We start from the raw sequence: 26,077 nt of genomic DNA on the forward strand, positions 1-26,077 counted from the left end.
GGTGGCCAAATAGCTCCACCTTTGACTCATCTGTCCAGAGCACATTGTTCCAGAAGTGCTGGTCTTTGCCAAGGTGTTCATTGGCAAACTTTAGTCTTGCCCTGATGTTCTTTCTGGACAGCAAAGGTTTCCTCCTGGCACACCTCCCATGTAGATCAAATTTGTGCAGCCTCTTTCTAATGGTAGACTCTTGCACTTTGACATCAACTGTGGCAAGAGCTACCTGTAGGTCCCGTGATGACATTCTGGGGTTCTTAGAGACTTCTTTCAGCATCTTGCGGTCTGCTCTAAGGCTGAACTTGCTGGGGCGGCCTGGCCTGAACAAGTTGGCAGTTGTTTGGAATCTTCTCCACTTGTAAATGATCTTCCGGACAGTCGAATGATCGATTTCAAATTGTTTGGAGATCTTTTTAAATCCCTTCCCAGACTCGTAGGCATCTATAACCTTCTTTCTGAAGGCCTCAGAGAGCTCTTTTGATCTAGGCATGGTGATGCCGCACACTTCAACAACAAAGAGCAAACCAAACTAAATGTCTGAGGTTTAAACAAGACAGGTTCCTCCAAGATCCTCTCTAACGATGTTCTAATCATTTGCACCTGAGCTGGTGCACCTGATTCTAATTTTAGGTATTTGAAGTAGTGATAAATGTAGGGGTGTACTTACTTTTTCCACATGCGAAATTTGCATTTATGTTTATTTAAATTATACAATGGACTACAAAATGTAAATGTTTCATGATATTTGTTATATTATATCACCTTTATCTATCAATATTGTTGAAATGAAGATCAAATAGCTGTATGTTGAAATATGTTGAAAAAGTCAAAACTTTACATGGGGTGTACTTACTTTTTCACGTGACTATATATATAATATATATATATATATATATACAGTGAAACCTTGACTTACGAGTTTAATTCGTTCTGTGACCGAGCTCGTAACTCAATTTGCTCGTTTCTCAAATTAAATTTCTCCATTAAAATGCATTGAAATGCTATTAATCCGTTCCAGCCCGACAAAAACCACACCAATTTTTTTTTAAATATACAGTATATATAAAAATATCTCGCGCTTTATATTTCACCTGTATGCAGCATACAAGTTGGCAGGATGGCCTGGACTGGAGGTACGCACACTTGACTCTAAACTGTCCAGCCTGGGTTTGAATCCCAACCCAGCTATAACCTGTCATGGGTGAATCACAGGCAGGGTGATTCATCAATATGTGTACCGCTAAACTGGGTGCCCCGTTTGCGTCCCATTAGTTGTTGGATGTTAAGGATCTCACCGTGTCTTCCACAAAGAGAAGGCGAGCTATCGCCGGCACTCTGAACAAGTTGTGGCCTGGCATGCTCTTCTCCTCTGCCGTTATATACGTCCTCCTCGGCATCTATTTCCAGAAGAGCCCTGTCTCGTCACAGTTGAAGATTTGCTGGGGGATGTATCGTTCGGCTTCTATCAGTTCGGCAAAAGTTATAATAAAATGTCTCGGGCCTTCTCACACATGATGCTCTCGGTCACGATATCTCCTGCGAGCTGCTTCTCCGTCAACCACACAAACAACAACTTCTCCATCTCTTCATGGATAGAAGTCCGGAGCTTTGAAATAATCGTAACGCCCTTGGCTGGCGTTAGAGCCTTTATCGACTCCTTCTGCTTCAAAATCGTACATATCGTAGAAGTACTGCGATCGTACTGCCTCGCCAAGTCGACAACACGCACACCTCGCTCATGTTTTTCGACGATTGCGTGTTTTATATCCAAGCACATCATCCTCTTCTTCTTCTCAGTACTGCCCTTGGCTTGGCACTCAATTTCTTAGGACCCATGGTGGCACTCAATTTCTTAGGACCCATGGTTAAAACTAAGAAATTTTCCAAAATAACCAAAATGCGAAAACAAAGCAGCAGCTATATACGGCAGAGATGCTTGCACGGCAAGATAACCACGTGACCGGAACCCACCTGGTGGCGGGTGGCGTAAGCTCCAAAATAACCAACATGCGAAAACAAAGCAGCAGCGATATACGGCAGAGATGCTTGCACGGCAAGATAACCACGTGACCGCAACCCACCTTGTGGCGGGTGGCGTCAGCTCCAAAATAACCAAAATGCAAAAACAAAACAGCAGCGATATACGGCAGAAATGCTTGCACGGCAAGATAACCACGTGACCGGAACCCACCTGGTGGCGGGTGGCGTCAGCTCCAAAATAACCAAAATGCGAAAACAAAACAGCAGCGATATACGGCAGAGATGCTTGCACGGCAAGATAACCACGTGACCGGAACCCACCTGGTGGCGGGTGGCGTCAGCTCCAAAATAACCAAAATCCGAAAACAAAACAGCAGCGATATACGGCAGAAATGCTTGCACGGCAAGATAACCACGTGACCGGAACCCACCTGGTGGCGGCTGGCGTCAGCTCCAAAATAACCAAAATGCGAAAACAAAACAGCAGCGATATACGGCAGAGATGTTTGCACGGCAAGATAACCACGTGACCGGAACCCAACTGGTGGCGGGTGGCGTCAGCTCCAAAATAACCAAAATGCGAAAACAAAACAGCAGCGATATACGGCAGAGATGCTTGCACGACAAGATAACCACGTGACCGGAACCCACCTGGTGGCGGGTGGCGTAAGCTCGTAACTCAGATCTCGGCTCGCATCTCAAAGCAATAAACCGCCCGAGCGACGGCTCGTATCTCGGAAAACTCGTAAGTTGGTGCACTCGTAAGTCAAGGTTTCACTGTATGTATGTATGTTTGTATGTGTATGTATATATTGTTACAGACGTGGCTTGGATGTTATTTACCGAGCGGTTTTATGGTATGACCACGTCTGCACAAGTTACCCGATTGTGCCCGAACGTTGACTAGTCGCGCGATGCTGGCTCAATAAGAAAAAGAAGACACCCGGCTGGATTACAATAACACAATACGACACCAAGGGTTCAGTTCTCAAGACCTCCGGAGGAGATTATATTCGTACGGAAAGGTCAGATTACAGGGGCTAGAGTTATAATCACAGAAAGACAGGCACTTAGACACACTCTTATATTAACCCCGGACAGACGACAGACAAACGGGACAAGGCTGACTCACACGGGGGTTGATGAAAAGGACAGCGGGTATCGATGGCTCAAGGTGCACTCTTGGCTCAAAGCAGGGTCCAGTACGGTCCGGTCCGGTCCAAAGATGCGGGGAGGTATCGTCGCGCTGGGGGTGGCGGTGGCTTCTCTCTCCAAGCTGAGGCGCATCTGACGTCACATCCGGCGCGGGGCCGCGTATATCCGGCGGGGAGTGACACGCCCTCGGCTCGTTAGCTCCGCCTCGTGGAATCGGCACGTTGCTTCTCATTGGGTGCGTGCGGGGGGTTTACCAGGCTCCGCCCTTGACGAGGAGCTGACAAGGAGCCCCTTCGTGGTAACCCCGTGGAGCGCATGGTCTATGGCGCTAATCGAGCCGGTGTGAGGACGCATCCTCCCCCGCTCCGCCGCCATCTCCTCTGTTGTTGTTGTAATTGTTGGGGAAGAAGATGGAAGGAGGTATGGGAAAGGTCCTAAACTCACTACTGATGCCATATAATCACATTCTGGTGCAACGAAGAGTCATAATTAATGGAGACGAGGCCTTAACTGACATAGAATAAGAATAACTAGGAAGATGTCCGAAAGTTGTCTACGTGTGGTGCGGTGGACCTGGGCACGACATTTAATGGGGGAATAAGGGGAAGGTCGGCTCTACTGATTGTTATTTACATGCAATGGGACTAGGGAATGGGGGATCGGGGAAAGTTGGGGAGTATTGGAGAAAATAGGGGAATATTTACAAGCGGATATGGAGGCCAAATTCCATATTCGCAACATTGCACCCTTCTCTACCCTCGGGGCGTCCCGACCCGATAAATTTTTACCTACTTTAGTGTGGCACGCAATGTAGTTCCCTCTACTATTAACTCTACCCTGAGTGCGACAGTTTTACAGATATTCACAAATGAGTAAATATGTCCCCCTGCGACGTTGCACCCTTCTCCTCACAGAAACACACCCACAGGATAACCGAATCCGGAAAGAATTCTCAAACTAAACATACAGCCGGTAGGGAGCATTATTTACAAGATTACGCTGATATCTACACTACGATCCAGGACCTGTTTTTGGAGGAACACATGCAGATGTTATGCATAGAGAGAGCGCGCTTGCCAGCATCGATACACCAACCCACGAGTGCTCTGTGGCCGACGGCCTTTAATAACGTACAGAGCACCCTTTCCCAGCATCAAAAGCACCACCCCACCACCAATCGGTGCAGTCACCATTGTTCATTGGAATAAAAATAAATTCGACAACCCCTAACCCTGCAGGTGTCTCTTGCTCTTCGTGTGGCCTTCAGTGGTGTTAATTAACAGTGGTTCACCTTTATGGCATAGGTGCCACGTTGACCCATAGGTCCATCCCCGGGTGGTGCTTGGCCGCAAACGAACTGCGGTCCATTGTGGGTGGCCACAAACATTGCGGTCCATATGGTGTATCGATCCCGGCAGCAAACAGCGAAAGTGCAGGCCCACAACTGCGCAGCCAGCACCTCTCTCTCCTCTCTCTCTACCCCAAAGCCAGATCCTCGGAGGTGGGAGACAAAAGAAGCAGACAAGTGAGTAAGGTGGTAAGGGCGCAAAAGTGCACGCAATGTAAGGTGATGCACACTGGGGGCACATGGGAACCAGGTGAGACAGGTACGTTCCTATCGTACGCCCCCCCCCCCCCCACCAGGTAACCTACATGGCCCCTCCCTTACCCCTTACTGTATCCACAAAACACAACACTACCCATAAACATCTACTTTACAAATCAACAAACATCCCTACTGTCTTCCCCATTCCTCCCATAAACCAAATTCGTCTTCTCTCCCTCCTAACCAATCAAATTTGCCATTTTCAACTCTCCTCAAAATTTGCCATCTCCAACTCAACATCATAATTTGCCATCACCAATTCATCATCAGTCCCTCCTAGGGAGGGAGAGATGGAATCACTCCAATGTCTCATCCACGTCGTGATGCGTCTCACAAATCCTCACAGCAATCCTTACTTCTGCACAGAACAAAGAAAACACAGGTGTGGAGTCATCATCATCACCTCAGGTAAGTGGCTGCGTATGGTGCGACAGGTTCTTCAATCCTAACTATTTCCTAAATGACTTTAACAACTTTACACTACCCGGGGTCTTTCTCCGGCCAAACCATTGGCCCTCTTACACTATGGGTTCTAAAAACCAATTCCCATTGGCCAAACTGTGGTGCTTTCCAATTTGGGGTCTCACTCCCCCGATTCATCTCTCGGTGCCCTCGCACAATTTCTGGGCTGTGGCGTGTACCTCTCCCAGCGGGTCTACCCACCTGCACACCTCCACCACTGTAGTTGCCTCCGAGCTTACCTGCTCCTTGCCCTAACCTAACTACCTGGGGAAGGCCCTCTGGCACTCTCCCCACTCGGTGCCCTCTCTGGCACTGGGCTGCCCGATCCACACCCGGGATCCTCAGGCACCCACTCACAACTACCGGCTCCCAGAGCCCACCTGCGGCCTCACCTGGCCGACATCCTCACAGTGGTGGAGTGCCCAACCAACTACACACACTAACAGGCTACACGCCCAGCCATTTCCACAACACTAATGCACCCATTCACAACACCATTCTGCAACCGCACCACAAGTGCCAATATCCAACCACAATTTACCTGTACCCTCTACCTAACACTTACACTACCCGCCCCGGGTGCTCGTGAAAGGGGTCCACTCTTCCCCCATCCACACCTTCGCACCATGCACACCACTCCGTACCACTTACTCCAACTCTCTCCACACACCTGTACTTGCACACCTGTGCTCTCACACTTGGTGCCACCTGCACCCTTCTCTCCCCAAGCGCATTCGCGCTGATCCACACACTCACTACTCATACACTGCTCCACACACCTGTCCAGTTGCACACCTGTGCAATCACACCTGTTCAATTCTCACAAACACGGCATCATCTCAGCTAACTACTCCCTTCTGAAACTTGCGCTTCCCAGTCGTCCCTTTAAACTATTGCGCTCCCTCGTCATTATAATCCACACTAATCTACCTGCGTCCCCACTACAGGTATCAGTCACTAACTAACCTTAACGTTACCTACTGTCATCTTCGCTAGATCCCTACACACAATATCCTAACCCACCCGGGCTAGTTTTCACTGCCATACACCCCATTAGCTATTGCTCCTTTGCCCCCACCTGTGAGGGATGGTGGATTTGCCATCCCACCACATCGGGGGTCTCTCACTACCAATTTTGCACATCAAATTTCAACAAATTAAAAATTGGCCAATCACTGCCCATCATCTGCCAATCACTACTGCCAATCCCTTGCCAATCATCAAATTTTGTTTTTCTCTAATTTTGGGTCCAAAACACTAACCTCATCACCCAGTCGACTCACTAATACCTCTCGGTGCGCCACTCCCTGTCCAAAGCCCGGCTTCGTGAAGCCAAGCAATGGATGCTGGTTGTTTTGTGCCAGCGGCTGGGTGCGTCCCGCATTCGGTGCAGGGAAGGAGGTTTACCCGGGCCGAGATCCCACGCACCATCTCGGCACGGAGCCATCCAATGCCCCGATCTCGACCTGCCGGCGCGTCTCAACAAAACGTGGTCGCCATGACGACCCTTCCTATCCAGCTGCCCGCTCCACCTAGTGGAGCACGGACGCGGCCGTTCAAAGCGAGGCCCGGCACGCACCGAGGGCCCGCTTCGGCTAAAAGTCGACCTAACCTCTAACCTGGTTACCGTCGATGCTTCACCTGCATGCTTACACCCCGCAGCCCGTTCCTTGCTCACACATCCAGCTGTGCCCATGCTCCTCGTACCCTTCCTTACACACCCAGCTACCCTCATTCCACTCACAGCCTTGGTCACACACCTGACCACCGAACACTTTGGCACACATTCGTTGCTCGCACACCTCACCAATACACCGCTTCGCGCCCCCTCCTCTGTCACCTCCTCTGTGACAATCACAGGTGTGCCCTCATTCGCACACCCAACCACGTGCCTCACCACCAACTCCAGCGTGCATTCCCACTCACGCTCTACCATTCCAGGTGTGCATCCTTCCATCCCAGGTGTACATCCTCGCTCACCTGTCACAACTAACTCACGCTCCATGTCACTCTCACTACTTTCACCTCCATTCCTGACAGCGCACTCACCCTTACTCTTGACAGCACACTCTTTCCCCATGCACCTGTCCGTCACACACCTTTCTCGCGCACACTCTCCCGTTACACCCTCTGTAACACTCACCCCAGGTGGACACTCTTCCTTACTTCTGACAGCGCACTCTTTCCTCATGCACCTGTCCGTCACACACCTTTCTCGCGCACACTCTCCCGTCACACCCTCTGTAACACTCACCACACCACGCTTCCATGTGCTCCCTCGCACACGCGCTACGACCGACTCACTCTCGCCAGCACCCTCACGACTCCTTGGCACGCACTTTTTCCTCACACACCCCAGAGTCGGACTTTCTTGCACACCTCCATTTTCGCACACCAGACCTGTCGCACACTTCACCAACGGCCTCTCACGAACACCCGGGTCTATCTCGACCCCCAAGCCTCTTAAATCACCTGGCGCATCATACGCACGACCATATTGGTCACCACTTACACCGGGTCCTCTTCCTCTTCGCTTCTCCTCCATCACCTGCGAATCCCTCATCCGGTTAATGAGCACATCATCACGATCCAAACACAGACTTTGGACCAATTCTTTTATCTCCTCTTTTATCTCTTTCTTATCCCCTCTCCGTCGCTTCTTAATTTCGCTCATCCCTTCTTCCACTTCTTCTAATTTGTGCTTCACCTCTTTTATTCCCCGGTACGTCTCCTCAAGCTCATCCTCTAAGGCTACCTTGACCGTTTCCAGGTGCGTCCTCACCTGCCGGTCCTTCGTCTCCATTACCTCTATCACCTCGTCCAACCTCGTTGTCAGTCCCTCACGTACCATCTGACATTCCCTCTTCGTCGCTACCAAGTCATCTTTTAGTTCTTTCTGTGTCGCCTTTAAACCTCCTAATACCGCAGTGTTCCTTTGAACCTGCTCCACTAACTCCGTCTGTCCCACCGTCAGCTGCTCCACCTCTTGCGTCAGGTCCTCTATGCCCCCTTGTAACTTTACAGTCGCCTTTCTCACCTCCTTTTCCATGTGCTCCTCACAGTGCCTCACCTCCTCGCGCACTCCTCCGACCTCCTCACTCACTCCTCTTCTGATCTCTTCTCCCATCACTTGCATCTCCTGCCCAGATGCCACCCTCATCTGCTCCATTTCCTCCCTGTGAGCATCCAGTTTGGTTTCTACCCCTATTCTGACCCCCTCTATCTGCTGCTCCATTTGTTTAACTTCCCTTTCCGCTTGGTCCCTCATGTCCCTCAATTTGCCTTCCATACTGTTTTCTAACCCCTCTAACCCATTTTTCACTCCCTCTATCTGATTCTCCTGGGCAGCCATTCTATTTTCTACCCCCATTAACCCATTTTTCACTTCTTTTATCCCGTTGTCTAACCCCTCAAAATTATTGTCTAACTTCCCAAATTTCTTGTCTAACTCCTCAAAATTATTGTCTAACCCCTCACTGGTACCCCTCGCTTCGTCCCTCATTACCCCCATTTGCTCACTCTGAGCCCTCGCTTCGTCCCTCATTACCCCCATTTGGCCCTCCAATCGCTCACCCTGAGCATCCATCCGGTTCCCCATTACCCCCATTTGGTCCTCCAATCGCTCACCCTGAGCATCCATCCGGTTCCCCAACCGCTCACCCAATCGCTCAATTTGGCTCCCCATACTCATCTGTACAGCTGCCTGTAACTGCGCAATGAGGGCCTGCATGTCAATCGGCTGCATGTTAAAGCCCGCTGATACAGCCGGCTCGGCTACCGCACGCTCGTGCGAGGCGCCTTTTTGCGCGCCCGCTACTTCGTGCGTGACGGCGCTATTTTGCGAACCTGCCGCCCTCACTGCTTCGCTCTCCTCTTGTCCCTCAATTTGGTCCTGGATCGACCCTACCTCACTCTCCTTTACCGGACCCCAGCTGTCTTGACCCGCCATAGCGCGACTTTCAAAATTCGGTTTTTTATTTTATTTTCGTAAAACAAATTCAAATTTCGCCGTTATAATTTCGCGCGGGAAACGCGCTCCGAATCGATTCTACTTGTTACCAATTTGGGCCTAATAAATTTAGTCCCGGGTTCGAATTCCACTCCTCGACACCAATTGTTACAGACGTGGCTTGGATGTTATTTACCGAGCGGTTTTATGGTATGACCACGTCTGCACAAGTTACCCGATTGTGCCCGAACGTTGACTAGTCGCGCGATGCTGGCTCAATAAGAAAAAGAAGACACCCGGCTGGATTACAATAACACAATACGACACCAAGGGTTCAGTTCTCAAGACCTCCGGAGGAGATTATATTCGTACGGAAAGGTCAGATTACAGGGGCTAGAGTTATAATCACAGAAAGACAGGCACTTAGACACACTCTTATATTAACCCCGGACAGACGACAGACAAACGGGACAAGGCTGACTCACACGGGGGTTGATGAAAAGGACAGCGGGTATCGATGGCTCAAGGTGCACTCTTGGCTCAAAGCAGGGTCCAGTACGGTCCGGTCCGGTCCAAAGATGCGGGGAGGTATCGTCGCGCTGGGGGTGGCGGTGGCTTCTCTCTCCAAGCTGAGGCGCATCTGACGTCACATCCGGCGCGGGGCCGCGTATATCCGGCGGGGAGTGACACGCCCTCGGCTCGTTAGCTCCGCCTCGTGGAATCGGCACGTTGCTTCTCATTGGGTGCGTGCGGGGGGTTTACCAGGCTCCGCCCTTGACGAGGAGCTGACAAGGAGCCCCTTCGTGGTAACCCCGTGGAGCGCATGGTCTATGGCGCTAATCGAGCCGGTGTGAGGACGCATCCTCCCCCGCTCCGCCGCCATCTCCTCTGTTGTTGTTGTAATTGTTGGGGAAGAAGATGGAAGGAGGTATGGGAAAGGTCCTAAACTCACTACTGATGCCATATAATCACATTCTGGTGCAACGAAGAGTCATAATTAATGGAGACGAGGCCTTAACTGACATAGAATAAGAATAACTAGGAAGATGTCCGAAAGTTGTCTACGTGTGGTGCGGTGGACCTGGGCACGACATTTAATGGGGGGATAAGGGGAAGGTCGGCTCTACTGATTGTTATTTACATGCAATGGGACTAGGGAATGGGTGATCGGGGAAAGTTGGGGAGTATTGGAGAAAATAGGGGAATATTTACAAGCGGATATGGAGGCCAAATTCCATATTCGCAACAATATATATATATATATATATATATATATATATATATATATATATATATATATATATATATATATGTATGTATATATATATATATATATATATATATATATATATAGTATATAGTGGCAGAGTGTCGCAGAGTCTATATATATATATATATCGTATATAGTGACTGTGTGTGGCAGAGTCTATATATATATATAATATATATAGTATATAGTGGCAGTCTATATATATATATATATATATATATATATATATATATATACATAGTATATAGTGGCAGAGTGTGGCAGAGTCTATATATATATATATAGTATATAGTGACAGTGTGTGGCAGAGTCTATATATATATATATATATATATATATCGTATATAGTGACGGTGTGTGGCAGAGTCTATATATATATATATATAGTATATAGTGACAGTGTGTGGCAGAGTCTGTATATATAATATATATAGTATATAGTGACAGTGTGTGGCAGAGTCTATATATATATATATATCGTATATAGTGACAGTGTGTGGCAGAGTCTATATATATATATATATATAGTATATAGTGACAGTGTGTGGCAGAGTCTGTATATATATATTGTTACGGACACGACTTAAGATGTTGTGATGGGGCCGAGCGGAATGGCCGCCGTGTTCGCACAGTTTACCCGATTACACTCGAACGTTGGCCAAATCGCGCTATGCTAAATCAATGAAGGAAAGGACACAACGGCTGGGATAAATGAAACGACACAAGGGGTACAGTTCTCAAGACCTCCGGAGGAGGATATAATTGGTGGTGCAGAAAAGGGGTAGATTACAAGGTAAGAGGTAAAGCACAGAAAAGATGGGCACTTAGACACAATCTTATCTATTCCCGACAGACCACAGACAAACGGAACAAGACTGACTTACACAGGGATTGATGGCAGGGAAGGACAGGCAATCGATAGCACAAGGTGCACCTTGGCTCAGGGGCAGAATCAAACACGGTCCGGTCCAGAGATGCGGGGAGGTATTGCAGCGCTCGGAGGTGGCGTCTCTCTTCCTTCAAGTCCAGCGCGCATCTGACGTCACCTCCCTCTTCCTGCGCATGCTCAGCGGGGAGTGACACGCCCTCGGCTCGTTGGCCCCGCCCCAGATGGGAGCGGTCCGCCGCTTCTATTGGGTGCGGGGGGTTACCGGGCTCCGCCCTTGACGAGGAGCTGACAGCGAGCCCCTACGTGGTAACCCCGTCGGAGCACATGTTCGATGGCGGCTAACCAAGCCGGAGTGAGGACGCGCACTCCCCGCGCCGCCGCCGTTGTTGTTGCTGTTGTTGTTGTTGTTGCTGAACCGTGAGGAAGAGCTGCGGGGAGGTATTGGGAGGTCCTAAACTTCCTAACGGTGCCATACAATCACATTCTGGTGCAACGAAGAGTCAGAATTAATGGAAACGAGTCCTTAACTGACATAGACTAAGAATAACTAGCAAGATGTCCTATAGTTGTCTACGTGAGATGCGGTGGACCTGGATGCGACATTTAATGGGGGAAATAGGGGAAGGTCGGGTCTACAGAGTGTTGTTTACAGAAAATGGGACTAGGGAATGGGGGATTGGGGATAGTTGGGAAGTATTGGGGAAATAGGGGACTATTTACAAGCGGATATGGATGGAGGCCAATCTCATATCCGCAACATTGCACCCTTCTCTACCTCGGGGCGTCCCGACCCGATAAATTTTTACTTACTTTAGTGTGGCACTCAGATGTAGTTCCCTCTACTATTAACTCAACCCTGAGTGCGACAGTTTTACAGATGTTCACAAATGAGTAAATATGTCCCCCTGCGACGTTGCACCCTTCTCCTCACAGAAACACACCCACAGGATAACCGAATCGCGGAAAGAATCCTCAAACTAAACATACAGCCGGTAGGGAGCATCATTTATACAAGACTACACTGATATTTACACGACGATCCAGGACCTGTTCTTTGAGGAACACATGCAGATGTTATGCATAGAGAGAGAGCACGCATGCCAGCATCGATACACCAACCCACGAGTGCCCTGTGGCCCTACGGCCTTTAATAATGTGCAGAGCACCCCATCCAAGCACCAAAAGCACCACCCCATACACACAGTCAGCACCATCCGGTGCACCAATAAAGTGTTCATAGTCACCGGTGGTGTCGCAGCCGGCCGATGTTCTGCCGCTGGTCTTGCCTTCTCTTGGCCTTCTGGCTTCTTTAAAAATAAAGAAAGGCGCCAACCGCGTCCATTTCTGAATTGTGGCCGTCAGGGGGGCCAACTATAAGTGGTTCACCTGTATGGCATAGGTGCCACGTTGACCCAGAGGTCCATCAACGGGTGGTGCTTGCCCGCAAAAGACTGCGGTCCATTGTGGGCGGCCACAAACATTGCGGTCCATATGGTGTATCGATCCCGGCAGCAAGCAGCGAAAGTACAGGCCCACAACTGCGGAGCCAGCACCTCTCTCTCCTCTCTCTCTGCCCCAAAGCCAGATCCTCGGAGGTGGGAGACAAAAAAAAGACAAGTGAGTAAGGTGGTAAGGGCGCAAAAGTGCACGCAATGCAAGGTAATGCACACTGGGGGCACATGGGAACCAGGTGAGACAGGTACGTTCCTACCGTATGCCCCCCCCCCCCACCAGGTAACCTACATTGCCCCTCCCTTACCCCTTACTGTATCCACAAAACACAACACTACCCATAAACATCTACTTTACACATCAACAAACGTCCCTACTGTCTTCCCCGTTCCTCCCATAAACCAAATTCGTCTTCTCTCCCTCCTAACCAATCAAATTTGCCATTTCCAACTCAACATCAAAATTTGCCATCACCAATTCATCATCAGTCCCTCCTAAGGAGGGAGAGATGGAATCACCCCAATGTCTCATCCACGTCGTGATGCGTCTCACCAATCCACACAGCAATTCTCCCTTCCTGCAACATAAAACAAAGGAACACAGGTGTGGAGTCATCATCACCACAGGTAAGTGGCTGCGTATGGTGCGACAGGTTCATCAATCCTAACTATTTCCTAAATGACTTTAACAACTTTACATTACCCGGGGTCTTTCCCTGCCAATCCATTGGCCAACTTACACTATGGGTTCTAAAAACCAATTCCCATTGACCAAACTGTGGTGCTTCTCAATTTGGGGTCTCACTCCCCCGATTCATCTCCCGGTGCCCTCGCACAATTTCTGGGCTGTGACGTGTAGCTCTCCCAGCAGGTCTACCCACCTGCACACCTCCACCACTGTAGTTGCCACCCGAGCTTACCTGCTCCTCACCCTAACCTAACTAACTGGGGAAGGCCCTCTCGCACTCTCACCCCCTCAGTGCCCTCTCTGGCACGGGCTGCCCGATCCACACCCGGGATCCTCAGGCACCCACTGACACTAACGGCTCCCAGAGCCCACCTGCGGCCTCACCTGGCCGACATCCTCAAAGTGGTGGAGTGCCCAAACCAACTACACACACTAACAGGCTACACGCCCAGCCATTTCCACAACACTAATGCACCCATCCACAATACCATTCTTTCACCCGCACCACAGATGCCAATATCCAACCACAATTTACCTGTACCCTCTACCTAACACTTACACTACCCGCCCCGGGTATCCGTGAAAGGGGTCCACTCTTCCCCCATCCACACCTTCGCACCATGCACACCACTCCGTACCACTTACTCCAACTCTCTCCACACCACTCATTCCAATACTCCATGTATTCCACACACCTGTACTTGCACACCTGTGCTCTCATACTTGGTGCCGCCTGCACCCTTCTCTCCCCCAAGCGCATTCGCGCTGATCCACCACACTCACTACTCATACACTGCTCCACACACCTGTCCAGTTCTCACACAGCATCATCTCATCTAACTACTCCCCTCTGAAACTTGCGCTTCCCAGTCGTCCCTTTAAACTATTGCGCTCCCTCGTCATCATCATCCATACTAATCTACCTGCGTCCCCACTACAGGTATCAGTCACTAACTAACCTTAACGTAACCTAATGTCATCTTCGCTAGATCCCTATCAATATCCTAACCCACCCGGGCTTGTTTTCACTGCCATACACCCCCTAATCTAGTGCATTTGCCCCCCTTTTGTGAGGGATGACAGAGTTGCCATCCCACCACATCGGGCATCTCCCACTACCAATTTTGCACATCAAATTTCAACAAATCAAAAATTTGCCAATCACGACTCATCATCTGCCAATCATTACTGCCAATCCTTTGCCAATCATCAAATTTTGTTTTTCTAATTTCGGGGCCAAAACACTATCCTCGTCATTACAGTCTACTTCCTAATGCCTCTCGGTGCGCCAATTCACTTCTAAAGCTCGGCTTCGTACAGCCAAGCCAGGAATGCGGGTTGTTTGGTGCCAGCGGCTGGATACGTCCCGCATTCGGTGCAGGGACGGGGGCTTACCCGTGCCGAGATCCCACGCACCATCTCGGCACGGAGCCATCCCATGGCCCGATCTCGACCCGCCGGAATGCCTCAACAAAAAGTGGTCGCCATGACGACCCTTCCTATCGGGCTGCCCGCTCCGCTTAATGGAGCACGGACGCGGCCGTTCAAAGCGCGGCCCGGCGTGGATCGCGTACGGCGGTTCTTTCGAAACCGCCGTGGTTCGGATCCCCGCTGGTCCTCGTGGCACGCGAAGCTGCCCGACGCGCACCGAGGGCCCGATTCGGCTATAAGTCGTTCTAACCTCTAACCCGGTTACCGTCGACGCTTCACCTGCATGCTTACATGCATACGCTACCCCTTTCTTGCTCATACCTCCAGCTGTTCCCATGCTCCTCGTCGTACCTTCTCTAACACACCCAGGTACACTCATTCCACTCACAGCCTTGGTCACACACCTGACCACCGAACACTTTGGCACACATTCGTTGTTCGCACACCTCACCAACACACCTCTTCGCGCCCCTTCCTCGGTCACCTCCTCTGTGACAATCACAGGTGTGCCCTCACTCGCACACCCAACTACGTGCCTCACGACCAACTCCAGCGTGCATTCCCAAACACGCTCTACCATTCCAGGGGTGCTTCCTTTCTCACCTGTCACAACCAACTCACGCTCCGTGTCACTCTTACTACTCTCACCTCCACTCTTGACAGCGCACTCACCCTTACTCTCGACAGCGCACTCTTTCCTCATGCACCCGTCCGTTACACACCTTTCTCGCGCACACTCTCCCGTTACACCCTCTGTAACACTCACCACAGGCGTACACTTTCTCGTTACTTCCTCTGTAACACTCACCACAGGTGTACACTCTCTCGTTACTCCCTCCGTAACACTCACCACACCGCGCTTCCATGTACCCCCTCGCACGCGCGCTTCGACCAACTCACTCTTGACGGCACACTCTCCCGTTACATCCTCTGTAACACTCCTCACTACGCGCTTCCATGTGCTCCCTCGCACACGCGCTACGACCGACTCACTCTCGACAGCATCCTCACTCCTTGGCACGCACTTTTTCCTCACACACCCCAGAGTCGGACTTTCTCGCACACCTCCTTTTTCGCACACCAGACCTGTCGCACACTTCACCAACGGCCTCTCACGAACACCCGGGTCCATCTCGACCCCCAAGCTTATTAAATCACCTGGCGCATCATACGCACGACCATATTGGTCACCACTTACACCGGGTCCTCTTTCTCTTCGCTTCTCCTCCATCACCTGCGAATCCCTCATTCGGTTAATGAGCACATCATCACGATCCGAACACAGACTTTGGACCAATTCTTTTACTTCCTCCTTTATCTCTTTCTTATCCTCTCTCCGTTGCTTCTTAATTTCGCTCACCCCTTCTTCCACTTCTTCTAATTTCTGCTTCACCTCCTTCATCTCCTCGTGCGCCCCCTTAAGTTCTTCCTCTAACTCCACCTTATTTTTTTCTATGTGCTCCCGCACCTCCCGCTCTTTAACCTCCATCACCTCTACCACCTTGTTCATTTTCCTCGTCAGGTCCTCATGTACCGTCTGACACTCTTTTTTAATTACCCCTACGTCCTTTTTCATCTCCTTCTGTGTCGATTTTAAACCCTCTATTACCGCTGTGTTCTTCTTTACCTGGTCCCCCAACTCCTTTTGTCCCACTGTCAGTTGTTCTACTCCCAGCGTCAACTCCTCTATACCACCTTGCAATTTTACAGTCCCCTTTCTCACCTCCTTCTCCATGCGCTCCTTACAGTGCCTCACCTCCTCGCGCACTCCTCCGACCTCCTCACTCACACCTCTTCTGATCTCTTCTCCCATCACTTGCATCTCCTGCCCAGATGCCACCCTCATCTGCTCCATTTCCTCCCTGTGAGCATCCAATTTAGTTTCTACCCCCATTCTGACCCCCTCTATCTGCTGCCCCATTTGTTTAACTTCCCTTTCCGCTTGGTCCCTCATGTCCCTCAATTTGCCTTCCATACTGTTTTCTAACCCCTCTAACCCCTTTTGCATCCCTTCCATTTGATTCTCTTGAGCGGCCATTCTGTTTTCTACCCCCATTAACCCCTCCTGTATTTCCCCATATCTATTGTCTAATCCCTCTATTCTACTCCCTAACCCTCCGATCTGGGCCCCCATCCTTTGTTCTAACCGTTGGCTATTGGCCCCCATGTCCTCCCTCAATTTCTCGCTATTGGACCCCATGTGGCCCTCCAATCGCTCACCCTGAGCATCCATCCGGTTCCCCATTACCCCCAATTGCTCACTCTGCAGTTTGAGGGACGCCTGCATTTGCACCATAAATTGCTCCATGAGGGCCTGCATTTGGGCCATCCCTCCCACTTGTGCAGCGGGTGCGGCCGCCGTAGCTATGTGCGAGGCGCCATTTTGCGCGCCCGCAACCTCATGCGCGAGGACGCCATTTTGCGAACCTGCCGCCCTCACTGCTTCGCTCTCCTCATGTCCCTCAATTTGGTCCTGGATCGACCCTGCCTCACTCTCCTCTACCGGAACCCAGCCGTCTTGATCTGCCATAGCGCGACTTTCAAAATTCGGGTTTTTATTTTTGTAAAACAAAATCAAATTTCGCCGTTAATAATTTCGAGCGCGTGAAACGCGCTTCGGGTCCAATCCCACTTCCCGACACCAATTGTTACGGACACGACTTAAGATGTTGTGATGGGCCGAGCGGAATGGCCGCCGTGTTCGCACAGTTTACCCGATTACACTCGAACGTTGGCCAAATCGCGCTATGCTAAATCAATGAAGGAAAGGACACAACGGCTGGGATAAATGAAACGACACAAGGGGTACAGTTCTCAAGACCTCCGGAGGAGGATATAATTGGTGGTGCAGAAAAGGGGTAGATTACAAGGTAAGAGGTAAAGCACAGAAAAGATGGGCACTTAGACACAATCTTATCTATCCCCGACAGACCACAGACAAACGGAACAAGACTGACTTACACAGGGATTGATGGCAGGGAAGGACAGGCAGTCGATAGCACAAGGTGCACCTTGGCTCAGGGGCAGAATCAAACACGGTCCGGTCCAGAGATGCGGGGAGGTATTGCAGCGCTCGGAGGTGGCGTCTCTCTTCCTTCAAGTCCAGCGCGCATCTGACGTCACCTCCCTCTTCCTGCGCATGCTCAGCGGGGAGTGACACGCCCTCGGCTCGTTGGCCCCGCCCCAGATGGGAGCGGTCCGCCGCTTCTATTGGGTGCGGGGGGTTACCGGGCTCCACCCTTGACGAGGAGCTGACAGCGAGCCCCTACGTGGTAACCCCGTCGGAGCACATGTTCGATGGCGGCTAACCAAGCCGGAGTGAGGACGCGCACTCCCCGCGCCGCCGCCGTTGTTGTTGCTGTTGTTGTTGTTGTTGCTGAACCGTGAGGAAGAGCTGCGGGGAGGTATTGGGAGGTCCTAAACTTCCTAACGGTGCCATACAATCACATTCTGGTGCAACGAAGAGTCAGAATTAATGGAAACGAGTCCTTAACTGACATAGACTAAGAATAACTAGCAAGATGTCCTATAGTTGTCTACGTGAGATGCGGTGGACCTGGATGCGACATTTAATGGGGGAAATAGGGGAAGGTCGGGTCTACAGAGTGTTGTTTACAGAAAATGGGACTAGGGAATGGGGGATTGGGGATAGTTGGGAAGTATTGGGGAAATAGGGGACTATTTACAAGCGGATATGGATGGAGGCCAATCTCATATCCGCAACAATATATAGTATATAGTGACAGTGTGTGGCAGAGTCTATATATACATATATATATATATATATATATATATATATATATATATATATATATATATATATATATACACTGCATTCAACATTTAACCCACAGCATCTAACCCCTGACTATCTCCTCTCTTTCTCCCTCCTTTGTGCTTTGAATATTTCCCTATTGATTCTTCTTTTTTGCAATTGTCTTTATGTTTTGCTATGCATTATGTTTTGCACTCTGTCAAAGCGTCTTTGGGCTTCCTGAAAAGCGCTATATAAAATAAATGCATTATTATTATTATTATTATATATATATATATATATATATATATATATATATATATATATATATATATAGTATATAGTGACAGAGTGTCGCAGAGTCTATATATATATATATAGTGACAGTGTGTGGCAGAGTCTATATATACACAAAGAATTAAGTTAAGCACCCCCCCCCCCCCGTTTTTTTACAACCTCGCACATTACAAGTTTGTTGTCGTCAAAACAGTGTAATATACCCATGATATTGCTATATTTTCTGGAGAAGTGATATTATGGTCACATAAAAACATAACAATCATGCCGTTTTCAATATTTTATTCTGAATAATTTAAGGTGAAATTTTTTGGGAATTTTAGGCATATTTTCACCTCAATTTAAGTATGGAGCTATAGGTCCATCACGGACAGTGTGGATGACGTTTATGTTTTCTAACGTACAGTCATTGTTCTGAGAAGACCTCTTGCGATCTTTGCGTCAATAACGTGTGTAGGACCCACGTGATCGGATCACTGACTCAACCAATCACTTTTTTTCACTTTGATCACTCAATTTCATCAATGGATAATTGCTAATGTCATACCAATCATTATTTGATCTCACATACCTTAGAATATATGCCAATGTATACATATACACAAAGAATATATATTAGGGGGTGCTTACCTTAATTCGTTGTGTAGGGGTGCTTAACTTAATTCTTTGTGTATATATATATATATATATATATAGTATATAGTGGCAGTCTATATATATATATATATAGTATATAGTGGCAGAGTGTGGCAGAGTCTATATATAAATATATAGTAAAAAGTGACAGTGTGTGGCAGAGTCTATATATATATATATATATATATATATATATAGTATATAGTGGCAGAGTGTGGCAGAGTCTTTTATATATATATATAGTGTTGCGGATTTGAGAATCCTGTGTTTTTTTTGTAAATATCACCCTCTGTCAATTGTAAATCATGATTCCTTGTAAATACCTCTGTTTTGTGTGTAAAGGTCAAAGGTCGTCCCCCTTAGTTAATCCATCGCATGCACGTAGCAAATCATATACCCTTCTAAATAGTTATTTCTTATTCTATGTAGTTTAAGGCTCTGTTTCCCATTAGTTGACTCTGCATTGCACCGAATTGAAATAAGATAGATCCCCTTTCAATTGCCCAAAACCTCCATTGCCGACCGCATTGCCAACCGCATTACCAACTACACCAGTCCTCCATTACGCACGCGGTCAGCTCCAGCACGCGGTCAGTGGAAAGGTGGAGACACGCCAAGAAGAAAGGCGTGTCTCCACCTCATCATCAGAGGGAGGAGTGAACCAGCCCCGATCAACCAACCAAGGATGAGGGGTTTGGCTTGAGAGGGCGGAGAGAGAACGATCGGGCAGTTTCGCGAACGTTCCAGGGTGTGGCGCTATATAACCCGTCACGCGACGCCCCCACCGGGAGGGAGATGAGTGAGCAGTCCACCGAAGTCCAGTTGAGGAGGAGCTGGGATGCGCGTTTGAACCAACCGCAGCTTTGAGTCCACCGCAGCTGAACCAACCGCAGCTTTGAGACCACCGTAGTCCAGCCCCCCTGTGACACGCAGCTTCGACCCGCTGCTACGCGGGAACCAGATTGCGGTGGCATCGGTGGTCGTCGAGGTCGAGCCCGACGTCCCGTGCGGGAGCAAGCTCCAGCTGAACCTTCCTCCCCTTCCAGCCATTCATTCCTGCTTCATTCCCGTGTAAGTCTGATTGTCGTCTGTCCTTTATGTTGTCCTGGGGTTTAAGTAAGCTTGTATAGGTAAGTTAATATTTGCACTGTGTCTTACTCCGTCTGTCTTTATTTTCGTATCTTTCCATCTTCCTTGGTTTCTTTGATTGTGTACATAATAGTTAGTAATAAATCCTGTTCTTCCTACCTTGCCTTCTTTCCTTCACATCCGTTCGTCCTTGCCTTTTCCATCATTGAATACCTGTGGCACGATTTGGCCAACGCATAAGAATCGGGTCTAGTTCTGCTAACGGTTCGAGCCACGGGCTGCCATCCGCTCGGCAAAATAACATCTTGTCCACGGTCTCGAACGAGGTTGCTCACCTGCCTCCCTGGAGGGAGCTGGGCAGCTTCAGGACTCATGTCGGTCAGTTGCAGACAAGGGGACTAATCCCCCCTTGGTAAGGGGAAAAAGGGCCGACGTTGAGATCCGTAACAATTGGTGTCAGGAGTGGGATTCGGACCTGAAGGGCGCTTAACGCACTCAAAATTTTGAGCGGCCGAGATTGTAATAACATCCAAATTTAAAATCGTGCCATGGATAGTCAAGGCGATCGGGTGCCGGTGGGAGAGGAAGAAGGGGTAGAAGTGACCCAGGACCCCATGGAGGAGGTGGGAGTAATAATGGAGGAGGAGAGCAATGAAGATGTGGTAGCGGGGGCTTCAGGTGCACAAGATGGCGCCCTCGCGCACGAGGTTTCAGGCGCACAAAATGGCGGCTCGCACGAGGTTGCGGCAGCCACGCCCGCAGCACCAGTGGATTTGAACCTTTTCATGCTGCAAATGGAGACCCTTATGTCCAGGATAGGTGAGCAATTGGGAGGCCAAATGGGGGCAATGAGGGACGAAGCGAGGGGCACCAGTAAGCAATTGGGAAATCAAATCGGGGGGCTAGAAGCTAAATTTGAGGGTTTAGACAATATATTTGGGGGTTTAGACAACAAATTTGAGGGGTTAGACAACGGGATGAAAGGGGTGAAGAATGGGTTAACGGGGTTAGAAAACACCATGGAAGGCAAATTGAGGGAAATATGGGAGCAATCCACCCGGGAAATTAAACAAATGGGAGATCAGATAGAGGAGGTGAAAATCGGGTTGGAAACTCAATTGGATGCCCAGAGGAATGATTTGGAACAGATGAGGGCAGCATCTACCAAAGAGATGGGAGAAATGGGGAAGGGGATCAGACGAGGTGTGGGCGAGGAGGTCACGGGGGTACGCGAGGAGGTAAAGCGAGGTGAGGAGCGTATGGAGAAAGAGGTGAGAAATAGTACGGCTAGGTTACAGGGGGGCATAGAAGATCTGACGAGGGGAGTAGAGCAGCTGACGGTGGGACAAAAGGAATTAGTGGAGCAAGTGAAAAAGCACACGGCGGTAATCGGGGGGTTAAAGGCGACACAGAAATAAATAAATAAAGAACTCATAGCGACGAAGAGGGAATGTCAGATGGTACATGAGGGGTTGACAAAGAGGTTGGACGAGGTAACAGAAGCAATGGAGACGAAAGAACGGGAAGTAAGGTCGCACATAGAGACGACCAAGGTGGCATTAGAGGAAGAAATTGAGGGGGCGCACCGGGAAATGAAAGAGGTGAAGCAAAAGTTAGAGGAAGTGGAAGAGGGGGTGAGTGAAATTAAGAAGAGATGGAGGGAAACTAAGAGAGAGATAAAGGAGGAGGTGATGGAATTGGTGCAAGGTCTGTGCTCAAATCGTGATGATGTGCTTACTAACCAAATAAAGACTTTGCAGGTGGCGGAGGAGGAGCGAAGACGAGGTGCCGAGGTGAGTGGCGATATACTCGGAAATGTATATGGTGTGAGGGGAGATTCAGTCAGCTTGGGTGTTGGTTTAGACCCGGGTGCTCGTGAGGGACCACTGGTGAGGTGTATGACTGGTCCGGAGTGTATGGAAAGACGAGGAGTGCGAGGATGTCCGACTATGGGGTGTGTGAGGAAAAAGTGCGCGCCGAGGAGTGAGTGTGCTGTCGAGAGTGAGTTGGTCCTTGGTCCTGGCGCGGGTGCGGGGGGGGCACCTTGAAGCGCGTGATGGGGAGTGTTACAGGGGATGTAACGGAAGAGTGCACACCTGTGGTGAGTGTTACGGAGGACGTAACGGGAGAGTGTGCACAAGAGGATGCACGAGAAAGGTGTGTAACGGACGGGTGCATGATTACAGAGTGCGCTGTCGAGAGTAAGGGTGAATGTGCGACCGAGTGTGGTGGTGAGAGTGACGAAAGCGACATGGAGCACGAGTTGGTTGTAGCAGGTGAGAGAGGATGCACACCTGGAATGAAAGGATACACACCTGGAATGGTCGAGCGCGTGTGGGAATGCACACTTGAGTTGGTAGTGAAGCACGTGATTGGGTGTGCGGAGGAGAGCACACCCGTGGTTGTCACAGAGGATGTGACCGAGGAGTGGGCGCGAAGAGGTGTGTTGGTGAGGTGTGCGAACAACGAGTGTGTGCCAAGGTGTGCAAGTGAACAGGTGTATGGAGCAGTGTATGAGTGAGTAATGGTGATTGTGTGTTGTGTTGACCGAATGGTCCGGGAGGAAGGAGGGTGCAGGAAGCACCAGGTGTGATGGCACAGGTGTGCAAGTGCAAATGAACAGGTTGTATGGAATAAATGGTCTGGAATATATGGAGTATGGAATGGATGGTGTGGAGTGAGTATGGTGGAAACTGTTGAGTGGAGTGGATGGTGCAACAACAACAACAACATGCATTTTAAGGCCATTTTCCCTGCTAGAGCGGGGGTTAGCCTTGCGGTCCCCATGACAATCTTCTCCATTTTGCCCTATTTTCTGCATCTCTCCTTGTTAACCCCCTTGCCCGCATTTCTTCTTCCACCATCTTTAGCCAAGTCTTTCTCGGTCTTCCCCGTCCTCTACTTCCTTCTACATCAATTTCCATCGCTCTTCTCAACCAGTCACTTTCATCCTTCCTCAACACATGACCAAACCATCTCAGCCTGTTACTCTTCACAGCATCAATCACAGGCAATATTCCCATCATCTTTCGCAATTCATCATTTGTCTTCCTCTCTCTCAACGATACTCCGCACATCCATCGAACCATTCGCATTTCCACCCTTTCCAGCCTTCGTTGCTGCTCTATGTTCATTACCCATGTCTCGCTCCCATAAATCATAACACTTCTCACACATGCAGCATACACCTTTCCCTTCAGCTTCAGCGACACTCTCCTCCTCATCAGCACGCCACTCAGTTCCCGAAACTTCTTCCATGCACATCTCACTCGAGCAACCGTTGCCGAGTCTGATCCACCTTCTCCATTCAGCATGTCTCCGAGGTAGCAAAATGTTTTCACACCTTCGAGCTTCACGCCGTCTCCAAGATCCAACTCAACATTTCCTCCATCTGCAGCTCCCTCTGTGCACACCTTACATTTGAATGTAGCTGCCACACTGGTAAATGACCCTCTCAGACCACTACATTTTTGATGAACCCACTCAGCGCACATTGTACATTGAATGGAGTTCACTCCGACACCTTTCCTGCACACAGCACACGGCCACTTCCCAGTTCTTTCCACCTCACCACATGCTTTACCACTTGCCATCACCTTCGTCTTTCCGATATTCACCTGCAGACCTTTTGTCTCCATACATTCCTTCCACTTGTTCATCTTTTCCTTCAGTCCATCCATACTTTCCGCAATCAACACCAGATCATCTGCATACAACAACTCCCACGGTAAACCCTCCTTTACGTTCTGAGCCAGCACCTCCATCACAGCTACAAATAGTAGTGGACTTAGTACCGACCCCTGATGCACTCCCACCTTCACCTCAAACTCACCACTGTTCCCGTCCTTCGTCCTTACAGCTGTGCGTGCTCTTTTGTACATTGCCATCACTACTCTGATCAACCATTCCTCCACTCCTAACTTCCTCAATGCCCATGTCAATACTTTGCGTGGAACCCTATCGAATGCTTTCTCCAGATCAACAAACCCAAAAAACAACTTCTTCCTCTTCTCCATGTACTTCTCCTGCAACTGCCTCACAATGAAAAGCGCATCTGTCGTTCCTCTTCCTGGCATAAATCCAAACTGCATTTCGTCGATCTTCACTTTCTTCCTTATCCTCCTCTCCAACACCCTTTCCAATACCTTCATTCCATGCTCCAATAACTTTATCGCTCGGTACGAGCCACACTCCAGAGGGTCACCTTTCCCCTTGTATAGAGGGACGAGGGTACTCAGTTCCCAATCCACTGGAATGCAGCCTTCTTTCACCACCAGATTACAGATCTCTGTCATTCTCTTCACACCCCAACTTCCTGCTGCCTTCAACATATCTCCCACAACTCCCGTCGGCCCTCCCGCTTTTCCACTCTTCATTGCTGTTATCGCTTCCTCAACTTCCTCCTCAGTTATCTTCTCTGCCGGTCCTAAAACTGGGTTACTCTCTATGTTGCCATCCCATTCATTCTCTGTATTCAACAGCATTTCCATATATCTTTTCCATCTTCCTTTAATTCCATCTGGGTCGACAACGATTTGTCCCACTTCATCCTTCAAGCAACTCACCCCCATCACGTCACACCTCTCTTTCGCTATGTGCTTTGCAATCCTGAATACTGCTTTCTGACCCTCTTCTGAATCCAAGCGTTCTCCGAACATTTTCCTACATGCCTCCTGCGCCTTTGCTACCTCTTTCTTTGCAGCCTTCCTGGCTGCCTTATAACTTTCATGCTCTGCTGTTTCTGCTCCCGTACCCTTCGCCTTCTGCCACTCCTTGAACTTCTTCCTCTTCTCGTCAATCCTCTTTCCAACTTCATCATCCCACCACCATGTTTCCGAGTGCCTCGGTGGTCCTTTTGTCCATCCACATACCTCACCAACGGCTCCCAACAGACTAGCTTTCATTGACATCCAACCACTTTCAAGCTCAACCACATCATCCTCTACCCTACTCAGCCTCTCTTTTAATGCCTCCCTTAAGGCCCGGTCACAAGCCACCGTGCGTGTTTTTAGTCCGTACGTTTTTTGGGGAGGCCACGGCCGCCACGTTTTTCCGAAAACGTGGGGAGGGAGTGGCAAGAGTAGGGAGAGAGTACGTCAACGCACGTCACTCGCACGGTTGCGCAAGGTGTAAGTACGTGGCCCGCACGCCACGCCTGGCCGTGAGCGGTTGCGTGCATCGTACGTTGCACACGTGGTAAGTGAGTTGTACGTGCTTACAACTTGCTTACAACGTACGATCTCCGTGCGATTGCCACGTTATCGTACGGAGGCCGTACTTACACGTGCTGCTCACGTACGGTGTCCTTACTCACTCGCATGTTGTAAGTGCGTGGAAGTGCGCCGTCTGTAGAGCAAGTGACCGTGGGAAAATTTTAAAAGACTCACGGAGTCAGTGCGTTGTGCGCTCATTGGCTGTAGAAG

The 26,077-nt window shown here is 49.5% G+C and overlaps 2 protein-coding genes across 4 annotated transcripts in view; both read right to left on the reverse strand.

The window, feature by feature from the left end:
- The window catches only part of LOC137438541 (E3 ubiquitin-protein ligase RNF13), a 238,389-nt gene extending 233,658 nt beyond the window's left edge, over positions 1-4,731 (reverse strand). The window contains exon 1 of the mRNA XM_078767045.1: positions 4,424-4,731. Coding sequence (XP_078623171.1) covers positions 4,424-4,519 — 96 coding nt within the window. The 5' untranslated portion in view covers positions 4,520-4,731. The remainder of the gene's footprint in view (positions 1-4,423) is intronic.
- LOC137438536 (unconventional myosin-XVI) overlaps positions 1-26,077 on the reverse strand; it is a 367,125-nt gene that overhangs the window by 115,891 nt on the left and 225,157 nt on the right. The gene's annotated exons all lie outside the window — the stretch shown is intronic.

Source organism: Myxine glutinosa, chromosome 13 (genome assembly GCF_964187855.1).
Source record: "Myxine glutinosa chromosome 13, kmMyxGlut1.1, whole genome shotgun sequence".
Taxonomy (NCBI): Eukaryota; Metazoa; Chordata; class Myxini; order Myxiniformes; family Myxinidae; genus Myxine; species Myxine glutinosa.